This window comes from Labeo rohita, chromosome 7 (genome assembly GCF_022985175.1).
Source record: "Labeo rohita strain BAU-BD-2019 chromosome 7, IGBB_LRoh.1.0, whole genome shotgun sequence".
Classification (NCBI taxonomy): Eukaryota; Metazoa; Chordata; class Actinopteri; order Cypriniformes; family Cyprinidae; genus Labeo; species Labeo rohita.
In genome coordinates, this window is record NC_066875.1 from 11,361,607 (window position 1) to 11,376,150 (window position 14,544).

General features: G+C 35.6%; 1 protein-coding gene across 7 annotated transcripts in view; it reads left to right on the plus strand.

Moving 5' to 3' along the window:
- The window catches only part of camk2d1 (calcium/calmodulin-dependent protein kinase (CaM kinase) II delta 1), a 78,346-nt gene extending 65,747 nt beyond the window's left edge, over positions 1-12,599 (plus strand). For 6 of the 7 annotated variants that reach the window (XM_051114260.1, XM_051114263.1, XM_051114265.1 and 3 more), the window contains 4 exons: positions 9,391-9,466; positions 9,557-9,651; positions 9,900-10,133; positions 11,246-12,599. In XM_051114260.1, coding sequence (XP_050970217.1) covers positions 9,391-9,466; positions 9,557-9,651; positions 9,900-10,132 — 404 coding nt within the window. In that variant the 3' untranslated portion in view covers position 10,133; positions 11,246-12,599. Of the gene's footprint in view, positions 1-231; positions 532-9,390; positions 9,467-9,556; positions 9,652-9,899; positions 10,134-11,245 lie in introns of all 7 variants that reach the window. The other variant, XM_051114266.1, reaches the window with a different exon arrangement.
- Positions 12,600-14,544: the final 1,945 nt, after the last annotated feature.

Consider the following 14,544-nt stretch of genomic DNA (forward strand, 5'->3'; position numbering starts at 1 on the left):
TGTTATTCACCTTATGTCATTTCTACTCATTTTATCCTTTTTTCTCCTCTTTTTAACAACCTTACCCTTGCTTTTTACCCTCCCACTATCAATACATATCTTAATTTATTTGCTTTCCCATCCACCAATCTGTCCACCCATCCATTCATCTGTCTGTCCATCTACCCATCCTGTACTTGATGTTCTTCCCATATAAATATACCCTCCAAATGCCACATTTGCTAGGACCAGTATACCGTCTGTCTACCGCTTCTCCTAGACTGTACACGCGCGAACAATCTTATTCCCAGCAGTCTTGTTCTTCCACTTCCTCCTCTGTCTCATCCTGCTGGTACCTCCCAAACATGTGGCCTGAAGAAGTTTGCTGTAACCGCATTCTTAAAGCCCTCCTGGCACTCTACCTGCTTGTTTTCCTATTTGCCTTTTTGGCCTTCCTCTATGTCAACTCAACAGCTGATTGTGGCCAGAGCATTAATCCCAAGGCTGCTCCCAAACGGCCTCAGCTAATCCAGAGCCACATCACCATTCAGTGTAAGTGACAGGGGAGAGGGAGACAGGAAGTCAATGCACAATTTTAAAATGGTGTACACTGATAGCTGAACCAGTAGACTTGATTGCAAATGAGTAAAAATGACTTGATGTGCATGCTTTTTTTTTTTTTTCACTGGGATTTGCACACACAAGACACACAAGGCTGTTGTTACAGTAGTTATGCCAAGCGATATCTTATTTTTAGATGCTGGATCTGCCTTTCTACTCAAAGCTGTAACAGAATTTAGTGTAATAACTTTTTAAGATGGATTTAAGGTGGTAAGCTTTTGTTGAGGTCATATATATCCAGAAGAATATACAGTATTAACATAATTCAGAGATCAAGGTTTAGCTATACATGCAGCTCCTAAAACACACATTTCTTCATCAAAAAAAAAATGTGTGTGTGGGGGGGGCGGTGGGGGATAAATCCAAAATTGACTTTCGGAAACAAGTCTGATAAAAACATGGGTGATCAGTGCACTCACACTGTACTGCACATATAATGAAATTTCTTTGTGGGCGAGACTTCACATAATTATACAACAGAACCAAGCAAACAATAAAATGTCCTGTCGCCTGTTGTGGTGGTTGCTGGTTAGGACAAAACCACGCCAAAATAAAAAATCTATCAGTTTACTCAACTGAAAGTTGTTCCATGAAAAAATGAACTACATTTTTCTGTGAAACATGAAATAATATATTTTGCGGAATGTTGGTAATGCAGAGTGTTTCGTTTCCCCTTGAGGTCCGTTCTCCAAAATATCTTCTTTCACATTCCACAGAAGAAAAAAATACATACACTACCGTTCAAAAGTTTGGGGTCAGTACATTTTTATTGTTTCTTTTTTCTTTTTCTTTTTTTTTTTTAAGAAATTAATACTTTTATTCACCAAGGATGTATTAAGTTAATAATTAAAAGTTTATTAAAAGTTAATAATAAATAATTTACATTGTTATAAAATATTTATATTTTGAATAAACACTGTACTTTTTAAACTTGTTATTCATGAAAGAATCCTGAAAAAAAAATCACAGGTTCCAAAAAATATTTGGCAGCACAACTGTTGATATTATCCAACATTGATCATTCTAATAATAAATCCGCATATTAGAATAATTTCTGAAGGATCATGTGACACTTAAGACTGGAGTAACAGCTGATAAAAATTCAGCTTTTCATCACAGGAATAAATTCTATTTTAAAGTATGTTAAAATAAAAAACATTATTTTATATTGTAAAAACATTTTGTAATATTACTGTTTTTTTTTCTATATTTTTAATCAAATAAATGCAGCCTTGATGAGCATAAGAGACTTCTTAAAAGACTATTACAAGTCTTACTAACCCCAAACCTTTGAACGGTAGTGTATATGTTTGAAACAACATGATTGACAGAATTTTCATTTTTGGATAGAATACCACTTTAACATGAAAGATTGCAGATTAAAAACTGACATTGACAGTGATCTACACAGCTCCCCAAGATGCTGTTTTATTGGTCAATAGTAACCATTCGGCTCTTTGGCTTAACTTTATTAGTGGGCTGCAGAAACCATGACTGTTCAACCACTGACCACAAATGGAATGCATTACCAGTAAACACGACAGCATTTCATATATCAGGTTCAAAAAAATCAGTAATACATAATGTATCATATTGTGACTAAACAAAAGTCAATATATCTTGCTTACAATCAATTATAATATGTGTCTGCACTGTCATTGGTTGACTGAGCGTTGTGTTGCTCTTTCTTTTCATTTGCATCAGTCAAATCACCACCTCTCTTTGAAGTCAAATGGCTTTCAGTTGGTCTGAAAATCATTGTGCAAACCTTACCATGAGAAAGATAAAACTGACAATGATTTGTTAACCTGGTTGGACACTGTGAGTATATATTCAAACAAGATCCCCACACTCTGATTCCATGCCATTCTCTTTCTTGCCTTATTTAGAGTTTGAAAAGATACAGTGCATGTGAATTCGCTGCTGTTATTTTGTCACTGTCACTAAAGCACTGAAGCATCACTGCAAACATCTGGGGTTGTTTCTCATTTTGATTGTAAAGTGTCCCTTGAGGGGCTGGTGTAATAAGACGTTTAAGACTATTGTGATGAATTAGTGCCCTCTAGTGACAATGAAAATACTTGCACAGTCAAAAAGATGTTAAAAGATGCTTCATGTCAGAGAGTACAATTCCACAGTCTCACTGGAATTTTACAGGCTTTATTTGCTCACCTAAGAACATCCATATTAACTGGAGAAGCTATCCTTAAGCATTTTCATTCAGTGGCAGTTGTTAGGCTAGCACAAGAAAATAGAAAACTGCCATCTTTGCTTATTAGTGCTTGTTTGTGCTGCCAGGTTTTTTAAGCCGGTCATTCTGACTAATCACTCTAGAGCTGCATGAAAATTACGTCAATGCTGATGGCACCACGAAAGCACATAATCCCAAATTATTTACTAGCGCCTGTCTGGAGCTAATGGAAACAGACAGGGGAAAATAGGCATATTTTTACTTTTAAGAGCCTTATAAAAATCAGGCACTATACTATAATATTTGTGATTATTTTGAATAGTCATCAGTGGAAAAAGAACGTTTTGCAGCCAAACACTGCAGTTATAACATACTAGCAGAGACTAAAAGGGCCTTTCTAACCAGCTAAACCTTTTGTCTCCTTGCTCTCACCCAGTCCCGTCTACAGTACAATCACATTGGTTCAAATTCACACTCTGCATAGCAGTAATAAACACTACATATGTTCTAATATGACTGTGATTTTGTCACTTCGCACATTTTGCTTTCAGTGAGGAAGGAACAATGTCGCTACAAACTGATTAGGACACAGTGTTAGAATCATGAGATGTGGGAGTGTGTGTGGATGAGTTTGCTTGTGTGTGGGTTCACTCATGAATTTGCATGTTCACATTGTGCATATTGTTCATGTATTATGAAGTGCATTACTGAAAACAGCAAGTTTTTCAGTGGTTTACATATGCTGATAAAATTATTGTTTGAGGACAGTTGTTTTTGCTTTCAAATTTGCAGGCACTTTGTTGTTGCAATGCAAAGGAATTTTGTATATATATATATATATATATTTAACTTAAGAGTAAACAAACTGCTTTTAGACAGAGAAAGATGATTTTGTGGACATTTTTCCTGGTTCTGGAGAAAGATTATGTTTGTGCTTCTGGTCAGTCAGCTTGGCCTAACTGGGTTATAAATTTACATTTTGATAAATATGAACAGCATTTTTTAATTTGGTCCTTACTCCACTCCCAGAATAAAAATTTCCTGAAAATTTACTTACCCCCATGTCATCCAAAATATTCAAGTCACCAAATATTAAGTTTTTTGAGGACAACATTCCAGGACTTTTCTCCATATACACTGCCCTCCAAAAGTTTGGAAACACCCCTGGCACAGTGTGGTTTTGGACGATATCAGCATAAATCCTTATCATCTGGTGCAAATACATTAAAGTAACTTGACATTATCATTGAAGACCAGCAATAATAATTTTCATTTTGATTACATAATAATGGCAATATATACATGTTAAAGTCAGACATGCCCCTTTGCCAGCTGTGATGCCTGGTTTAAACTTGGCCCAGGTTTTTAAAAGATTTTTGGGTCAGCACACCTTAATATCTTCAACAATTGATTGCCAATTTAGACCCAGATTATGCAGAGCTGTAATAGCTGCTAATGGTGGATATGAAGAGTTCAGATGCAAAACCAGCTAAATCCATCTGACATCTTTCTTTAAAAAATGCATTTTTATCAGGTTCAGATGTATAGGTTTCTATGTAAGTACTGGTACTTCTGATTGGGCTGAGGCTGGTATTTTAGCGAGTTTGAAGTAAAAGTATTTGATGGACTATGGCAAGCCATATAATATGTGTTTAGAGCATTCACGCAGTATCGTTATCTCATTTTTGACCGAGATGGGTTTTAGCTGATTTTGCATCCGAACTCTTCATATTTTGATTAATCAAAAATTTTAGTTTTTTCTATGTATAAACTGTTTATGTAATAAAACATGTTTTCGTAGTTTGTGTTGTCCCTTATCAGTGCAAAATTATCACAAATTCATGCCAATATTGTCCAAAACCCCACTTTTCTAGGGTGTTTCCAAACTTTTGGAGGGCGGTGTTGTGGACTTCAATGATGCTCAATGGATTGAAGGTTAAAAAAATGCAATTTCAATGCCGCTTCAAAGGCCCCCAAAATGATCCCAGTCAAGGAATAAGGGTTCTCTGCAATGCACATGCATGCACTCCGGTTCAAGACACTTATGGTATGTCAAAAAACTCCCATCTTATTTTCTCCTCCACCTTCAAAATCACCCTACATAGCTGTTTTATCTTCTTTGATCTTCTTTGCTCATTCACTTTGTAAACACTGGGTCAGTACTTCTGCAGCGATGCAGGGTGATTTTAAAGTTGGAGGAGAAAATGAGATGGAGAAAAATCCTGGAATGTTATCCTCAAAAAACGTAATTTCTTTGCAACTAAAGAAAGAAAGACACAAACATCTTGGATGACATAGGGGTGAGTAAATTATCAGGAAATTTTTATTTTGGAAGCAGAGTAATCCTTTAAGACGTGATGCATCTGTGTTTCATTGTGGTTTTGAAGTTTGTATTAGTTTATCTGATTTTCTATACATCTTAGTTAAACACTTTGAGTTCTAATCCGTTATGCATACATTAAGCCCCTGGTTTGGCTTCTGAAGTCTTATTTTAATCTTACCTGGAAAGAGCTGGACAACAAACCAGCCTAAAGTCTGGTGGGAGTCTGCCAGGGAGTGGATGCATTTTGGAACTTTGAAAATCCCTAAAAGGTCATAAAGAAGGGTAAAACCCACAGTAATCCATTTGAATCAAGTGGTCTAATCCAAGTCTTGCGGAGAGACGTTACATGATCAACAGTTTTAATTTAGCCTTTTATTCCCGTTAAATAAACAATGTACAGACATACATAGAGCATATGTGTGTGATGCGTGAAAAGCAGTGAAGTTTGTTCTAGCATGTGACGCACAAATAAGCTTCCGGTTTTCCACATGATGCACTGCATGTATGTTTGTTTATATTTGAATCAAAGCCTAAAATAAATCTGTTTGATTTATATTATATATTCGTGACACCTTCATGACCTTTTTGTCTCTCTAAAATTTGTGTTATCTGGACTTTCAAAAGAGGTACAGAAACCTCTTAAGTTTCAATTACAAGATCTCAGTTTGTGTTTTGAAGATGGGCTAAAGTCTCATGGGTTTGGAGCAACATGAGGGTGATGATGACAGAGTTGATAGTTGGTTACCAACTATTTTCACTCTACATCTCTCCCCTTAAGCTAATGACCACTAACTGAACACAAAAAACATATGTTTCAGTATTTTCTGCAAAAAAGTCTGTGGTGTTGCATAACATGTAAATCACTACACTCTAAAAACTGCTGGGTTAAAAACAACCTAGCGCTGGTTAAAATATGGACATACCCAGCGATTGGGTTGTTTTGAGTGTAAGAAGGATGTCCTTAACCATTTCATTAGTTTTGATAACATGAGTTAGGATGGCTCACTCTCCCTGAATGAGTGACTATAGCCTGAGCAATTGCAGCAGCAGTGGCACCAGTGGGAGGTACTTGGATTTGAGATGGTAATACTGCAAATGAAGATTGCGGGTGGGCCATATAATCATTCTCAGTGTGTGCAGGTTCTTGAACATGGAAAATGAGATGTCAATTTTGTACATGCATATGTAACTTGAGAGGTTACCACATAGCTGTTAGGTTGAGGAGCGGTGCCCTGTACAGTCATCAGTTTGTCAGTTGTAAAGGCAGAAGACTCATAATATTCCTAATATTATGAGTCATAATATTCTTTGCTTTCCTTTCTCCTTCTGGCCAGTACTGCCTTGATGTTGGGCATACAAAAACTGTTAGTCTGCCTTGAGCTCAGCTCAGCTTGTGTGCCTTGAGAGGAGGAGTTGGGCAGGGAATGGCAGGTCATCTCATGGAAGATTATGCAGATGGAGAAAAGCAGCTTTTATGTCACTTCACTCCCTATAGTACTTCTCCAGCAGATGTTAACAGATTGCACTACACACTCTGCAAGGCCATTAGACTGTGAGTATTGAGGTTTTTTTCAAGTGAGTTCGAAGTCCCATGAAAAAAAAAATCACTGCATACAAACTGCTGTGCATTAGGCGATCTGTCATGAGTGTCTTGGTCCATGCTGGGCTGCATCAGCTGAGAGGGCAATGGATAAAAGAACAAAATATTGAAGGACTCAAGACCAGATATAATATCCTTTATGTTGTCAACTTAGATAATGCATCATCTAAAGGGATTTGCCAACATCTGCATTTTTTTATTATTTTTTTTTTTTACTGAAGACCTTGGCATCTGGCATGTTCAATAGTTTTCATGGATCGATGTGGCCTGAGAAGTTCCACTTTGAGGGTCTATACATATTCTTATAAAGCCATCTCTCTTTCTGGCAACAACCATGGCAGACACAGTCGTTCTCTCAAGCTGAGCCATAACTTATTCTTTCATTACAATAAGTACTTTTTTGGGCGCACGTCCAGGGGGCGCCACTGACTCATTTAATCTAATGTGATAGACAACAGACTGTTTGCCAGGCATTGTGGTGTCAAACTGATCACTGAATTCTTGTATCCCAGTTCACTTTTTTCAGAGTTTGTATGAGGGTAGAATTAAGTTTTAATTGTTGGTCAGATATACAGAAATGTTGTATTTAGAATCTATGTCCACCTTTTCTTTTTATATGGCCAGACCCATGTTTTAGTCATGGAGTTGTTAATAATTCACTTTTTCTGAGTGAGATCATCCACTGTTTCACACCAGTAAGTGCACCATAGAAATGTATCCAGTTCATTTACCCAGTTGAATTTGGTTTTTTTTTTTGTTTTGTTGTTTTTTGTTTTTTAAGTTTCTGGGTTACAGGTTAGGGCACCCTATTCCATTTGTCTGATAGACCATAATTGCAATATATGTGCCATTCTTTTTCAAATTTGCTCCAATTGTCAGCTATATTTTCATCAGAAATCAGTGGATTAATGTGGCGGAGATCTTGTGCCTTATTTAAACATATCTGACACCAGGTAGATTATTTTAAGAAATGATGTATATGTAGTACCAACAGAACACATTTTTTATTTGCATACATTACAAGTTAAAACAGTACTACTTTGACATTAAAAAAAAAAAAAAAATCAAGCACAAGTCATTGTGCACTTTTCAGGATATTTCTTGCTGATCTTGCTGAGGAACACAATTCGCCAAATACTCTGAAGAACAAAAAAAATAAAATCCCTCCAAAGGCACTAATAAACTTCATTATTTTTATTTGTTTTAAATATGCTAAAACTATTTAAATATGTTGTTCTTTTTTTGCAACAAAAACAACAAAATCTGTTTGTTTGGTTTTTTTTTTTTACCCTTTTTTTGTCATAAGAAGAATGACAGTGACAGTATCTGGTGGTGATGTATTAAACTCTGGTCTGACGGGTGTTGGGTAATTTATCTAAAAACCCAGTGCATTTAAAAAAAAACATACCAAATGTTTTATTTTCAAAAACATCTTGCACCATTAACTTTGATAACAATGTCTATGTGCGTAGTTAAGTTCAAGTATCATATACCTCAGAGTGCTTGAATACTATATGGTACATGAACATACTATATGGTATGGATGTCCAAAAACATTCTAGTGCCCAGTGATTTTTATATTAAAGTGCTTTCTTGTAACAGAAAATTGTAGCATAAATTTCATCATATTGTTATCAGTGAGTATTATACAGTGCTGCTTTTATTTTCTCCTTTATAATATATTGTGATTTAGTGCTTGAGTAAACAAGCTGATTGATTTAGGCCATTTTGGATCATACTGTTCTGTTTGATGCTGATTCATTCAGAACTGACTCAAAACAATTAAGCTTTAGCCAGTGAGGCATTGCTTGTTCTTATTCTAAACAAGTAGAAGTGTTAATTATTAAAAATCTTTTATCAGTTTTAGAATAATTAAAAAGTTAACACGGTGCTGGAGTCCCTGGTACACTGTAAAAAATTACAGTGAATTTAATGGTAAAAAAACTGTAAAAATGCTACAGTAAAAATCTGTTAAATGGTTAAAGGTAAAAGACCATAAAATTTACAGTGAATAATCGTAAATTGACATTCCCAGAATTCCCTGTGTTACATTTTTTTTTTAAATTTGATGGTTTTTTTTTGTTTGTTTAAATAATTCTTTCTTCTTAGTGTTTTTTTCTTAGCAGTTTTGTACATTAGGGTTGTGTGTTCTTTTGGTGGTTATCAGTGTATTACAAAGGTACAAAACAGATTTCACTACTTCAATAGGTTGGTACATTAACATTATATCAGGTAGTGAAATTACAGTATTTACCTGTAAATGTAAGTGAAAACCGTAAAACGTTGCTACCGTATTTTTTAGGGTAAAATTCCGGCAACCATGACTGCCGTTTTTTTTTTACTGTAAATTGTATTTTTTATTTATTTATTTTTTTTACAATGTGTCTTTCTGTTCATCAAGATTTCCTTTGCTTGAAAAAGGTTGAATCAATAAATTGCTTTCTAAAGGTATACTAAAACAGTACAGTTTTCCACATACTTCAGTGAGTAAGAGTATAACATTTGATTTACATTGGTAGCTGGCCAGTTAATTTCAGACGTATTTGTGAATATGTTTGATTCATTTTGAAGAACCAACTCATAACAGACGTTTAACGCATAATCAAACACTGTTCGCATACTGTATTGTTGTTATTATTGTAGTTTTCACTTTTTTTTTTTTTGCCTTTACTTTAGCACGGAAACAGGAGATAATTAAGGTCACAGAGCTGCTGATCGAAGCCATTAATAATGGTGATTTTGAAGCGTACACGTAAGTGTTTTTGTTTCAGATTTTGGCTTTACTCTGTTAAAGAATGTCTTATTATGTCTTTTAGTTTTTATATTATGTTGTCTTCCACAGAAAGATTTGTGACCCTGGACTAACATCTTTTGAACCTGAAGCTTTGGGAAACCTAGTGGAGGGGACAGATTTCCACAGGTTCTACTTTGAAAACTGTAAGACATGATGTTACATGTTAAAGGAATAACTGATGTTGTCATACTAAAAAAGTTAGTATGAACTTTGTGTTCCACAGAAGAAAATGTGTTTGGAATGATACAAGCTTTGTGACTAAATTAAAGTCCTTTATTCTAATGCATCCACATGCATGCGTATTGTTTACAGACATACATTTAATGTCTTTCATAAGTGTGAAAGTGCCTTTGAATGACACAACCATAAGCATTATTGTCCTCTCTTCTAGCTCTCTCCAAAGGTCACAAACCTATCCACACCATCTTGCTGAACCCTCATGTACACCTGATCGGTGAGGATGCTGCATGCATCGCTTATATAAGGCTCACCCAATACATGGATGTCAACAATATGCCTCGCACCATGCAGTCTGAAGAAACCCGTGTCTGGCACCGCCGTGACGGCAAATGGCAGAACATCCACTTCCACCGGTCTGGCTCACCAAGTGTGCCCACCAAGTGAGGTCTGTGATTGTGTGCGTGCATGGTCCCAAACATCTCTATTAAGGAGGCCTGTTTTATGCTGACTAGTTAATGCTGTTTAATGTCAGTCTGGTTCTGGACTAGCTTTTAAGGAAAAACAATATGTGTTGTATCACAGCAAAAGGGTGCTACATTGTTGAAAATAAAGATTACTAAGGGAGGTTTTCACAGGGATGTTATTGAAAACCATTTAGGGTTCCCCAAAGACCCTTTCAGTGAACAGTTCTTTAATTATTATTATTATTTTTTTTTTTGCATACCTTTTTCAAATATCGTCCTGTTTGTGCTCGTCCACAGCAGTGCAGTGCATAGCAGCCAACATCAAGCTTTTTTAAAAATTTTGCAAAAGTATCATAGCATCACAGCTATCAGTCTTCTGTATTTGAATGCACATTCATGATACTTGAGAAATCAAGATATAAAAACTAAAAAATTCTCTGTGTGCTATGCTGTAGCGTAGCACTTGGTATATACGATGTGTCACATAGGACCTGAAAAAAAAAGTATACAAAATTGAAATTAAAAACAGCAGGGTGAGTAAATGATGAGTTACTTTTAATTTTAGGGAAACTAACCCTAAACTAAAACACCTTTTGTGTGATGGAAAGCTTCCATGGATAAAAATGTTTATTTTTAAGAGTTAAAGTGACACATAGTGGATGTTTTTGTTTTGATGCAAACCCATCCCTTAAAGGGGTCATCGTATGCAAAGTACACATCTACCCTATAATGATAAAAATCCATGCAATGGTTTTTAATTAATCTGTAAAAGTAATATCCCCTTTTTCAAATCGAGCCATTCTCATTCACACCGACAGAGGCCGTTCCTATGATAGTTGATTGACATGAGCGTCAGACCCGCCATAAATAAGCAGGAACAGTCCAACCTACATTGTTTCGATGCCGGAGCAGGTACTTTAACCAAAGTACATTATAGACTTTTTGTTTAGACAATAAAGAATCATATCAACTTGTGGAAAATGGGCATCGATGACCCCTTTAAAAAGTCACAATTTAGAACTTGGTCAGGGTATAAAAAAGTAATAAATAGTATTCATGATGAGGTAATATGTGATTTCTTCTTCTTTTTCAGTTAATAAGGTCTCCAGAGCACAGCCTTTCTTGTCAACTGAGCTTCAACAAGTGTCTGGCCCAACTCAATCATGATCTTCATAGTTTGCTCTACTGTATCAGAGTCTTGTTTACATTTACTGTTGGACTAACAGAATATAGAAGATCGGAGAATCATTTCAGATCAGGATGTGGTGTGTTTGTATGTGAGTACATTTACATGTTTTGAGTATGCTGTGTACACACTATACTCATTTATGTGAAAAGCATGTTCTTGCTTAGTACTTCAATCTTTTTTAAAGGGTTACATTTTTGTATAACAAAATATATGGAGCCATTTGTTAGTAATCTGTGGTGTTTGGGTACAGGGGTACTGTATATCAAAAATAAAATAATTAATCAAGGTTTTTTAACAATTGAATTTGTCATTACAATTTTAATGACAGGTCCAAAATGTGCTTATTTCTTAAAATAACGAATATGAGCTTGCTTATGGTTTTCAGTGATGTACATTTTGTGAAGTTATGTGAAGTGCTATATCTGCTTTACACTTTGGAGTATTAATAGTTTATCATTAGCACACATAGAAAGCATTGTGCTATTTTCTTGGATAATCCAAAAATCTGAGAAGGGAAAAGGTTTAGAGTTTTATTTTATTTTTTTGCTCATGAATTGTCATACAGGTATCATACATCTGAATATATGAAGAAGAAAAAAAAAAAGAATGTAACAACTCATATTTCACTATATGCTCAGATGATCATTCTGTAAAAAACGCAAATGACTAGCAAAGCCAGATAAGTTTTTCCTTGCTTTTCAATGAATTGTGTGAAATTTAGTTTTGTTGTGGTAACTTAATTGTGTACATTTTCACATGTGTCTGCTTCTCAAAGTAATTTGTGGTACTCCTTGATGAAAATATAACAGGTTGCAGTCTCATTTTTATCTTTTATGAATAATGCATGACTTTTCACTCTTGGTCAACTCGCATAAGGATCCAAACCTTTCTCCCCATTTCTTATATTAGTCTCTGTCTTGACAGACAAACCTCGACTGAAGATGGGTAATGGTCAAGTAGAATAAATGCATCAAAGTCAAGTGTCTGTACACATAATTCACTACACACAATAACTCACACAAAACAATGTCTGTCAACATGGTAATGCCACAATACAGTCAGATTGTTTGTCAGATGCTACAGTACAACATTATAGAATAAGGATATTACCAGAGGACTTGATATAGATTTCTAAATACATAAAATGTCTAATAAAATGTTTGACTTCTGCAAAATACTTGTATTGAGATTATTTTGATTTTATGCTTGTCAAAAATGTATTTGATCTTTATTAAACAAACTGAGCTTTGTGGAGGAATTTGACATATAGTAGATATATATTGTTTCTAAGCTAATTATTAAATTAATATTTCATTAATATTAAGTACAACTAAAGCCTTTATGGTTCTACAAACATTACCTCAGACACATAACCGAAACTTCATCTGCCTGGAAGAGTGGCTCCACCTTGAAGAGATGATTTAGACAAATTTGCAGATCCAATTTTGTAGAGATACATTGCTGTGCTGTGCAGTTAATAATAGTAACTGACACATGCTGCTTAAATTGTATAACAGAATATTTCTTTAATGTCTGCTGGTTAACAAAACATTCAGCTAATGCTGGGTACACACCACAAGATAATCGTGCTGAATTTGGGCCGATTTCTCCCCTTCTGACAATCCTAGGTAATATCCTGATTATCTTGGTGGTTCTAAAGTTTATCTTATCAGATTTTCCTGTGGTGTGAGGTGTGCTAAGAGTGGCTGAATCTGCTCGGAAGAATGTCGGAGGCACCCCGATCATGAATCGAAAATATTCAACATGTTAAATATTTATGATCAGAAATCCTTGTTGTGTGGGGAGAATCATTTTTATAGAATACTTTTGTCAAAGATGCCATTTCCAAATATGTATAATTGCAGACCGGAGATCTCCAAATGGGGGCGGGAACTCCAAAAGTGGGCAGAACCTCCAAAATGGGGCGGGGTCTCATCACGCAGAGGCTTTCTCCATTGGCTCTGGCTTCAGCCAATCGTTATTGACTTACGTTTCAAAATAGAACTTTATAAATGAAACATTGTTTCTATTTGTTTTAAAATAAAGCTAAATATGCTACATAAATAAATAAGCTCGTGTCCAGAGGTGTTCGGACTGGAGTTAGAACCTCTGCTTAATGATATAAATGGGAATCCCCCCTGGAGGTCTCCAGCCAGCCATCACAGCGCAACACACGGGAAAGGTTTTACTCTATCGCTTTGTTTTAAAGGGGTCATCGGATGCTAAGTTCACTTTTACATGTTGTTTGAACATTAATGTGTGTTGGCAGTGTATGTACACATCTACCCTATAATGATAAAAATCCATGCAGTGGTTTTTAATTAATCTGTAAAAATAATATCCCCTTTTTCAAATCGAGCCATTCTCAGATGCCTGTCGTTGTGGCGTCACACCGACAGAGGCCGCTCCCACGATAGTTGATTGACGTGAGCGTCCTTAGATCAGTTGTAACAGTCCGCCCTCTTTGTTTCAATGCTGGAGCAGGGATGAAAGTTAGACAAGAATATCTATGATTGAGTGATTGAGGTGTTGTGTTGCTGGATGTAATAATGAACAGAGTGGTCGTCATTTACTCCCGATATCTGAGCTGCTGAAGATGCAGTGGATTACGTTTATTTGCAAAGGGAATGTGCCTCCCGATCTACTTAAATGCGTCTATGTTCATACGAATTATGTTTAGGGGTTAGCATTGTTTGTAGCATAGTGTAGGAAATCAACACTGTGACTGACACAACCAATAAAACCTTTAGAATCAGCTGTGGGGTGGAGTTTGCGCTAAAGCAAAGCAAGTTTATATCTCCTAATTCGGACTTTATAACTAAAACCTAAAAAATAGTGAGTTTGTCAATTCTGAGGAAAAAAGTGTGGGATATAAACTCCTATTCTGAACCAAGGGGAAAAGAGAGAATGAATTGTTTTTCCTTTTTAGAATTGTGATAAATAATCTCGGAACTGCAATAATAAAGTTAGAATTTTGAAATATAAAATTAAATTTGCCTTTTTTTTTATTATTATTCTTTTATTCCATGGCTCCATAGACTGCCACTTGAAAAACGTCATTTTCTGTCACCAGATAGGCTTCGCCCACAAAAAAACGTCATGTCTGTTTCAGATCCGTAAGACTATCCCTGCTGAAAAAAAAAGAAAAGAAAAAAAAAAAAAAGCCTAGTCTGGTTGGCTGGTCTTAGCTGGTTTAAGCTGGA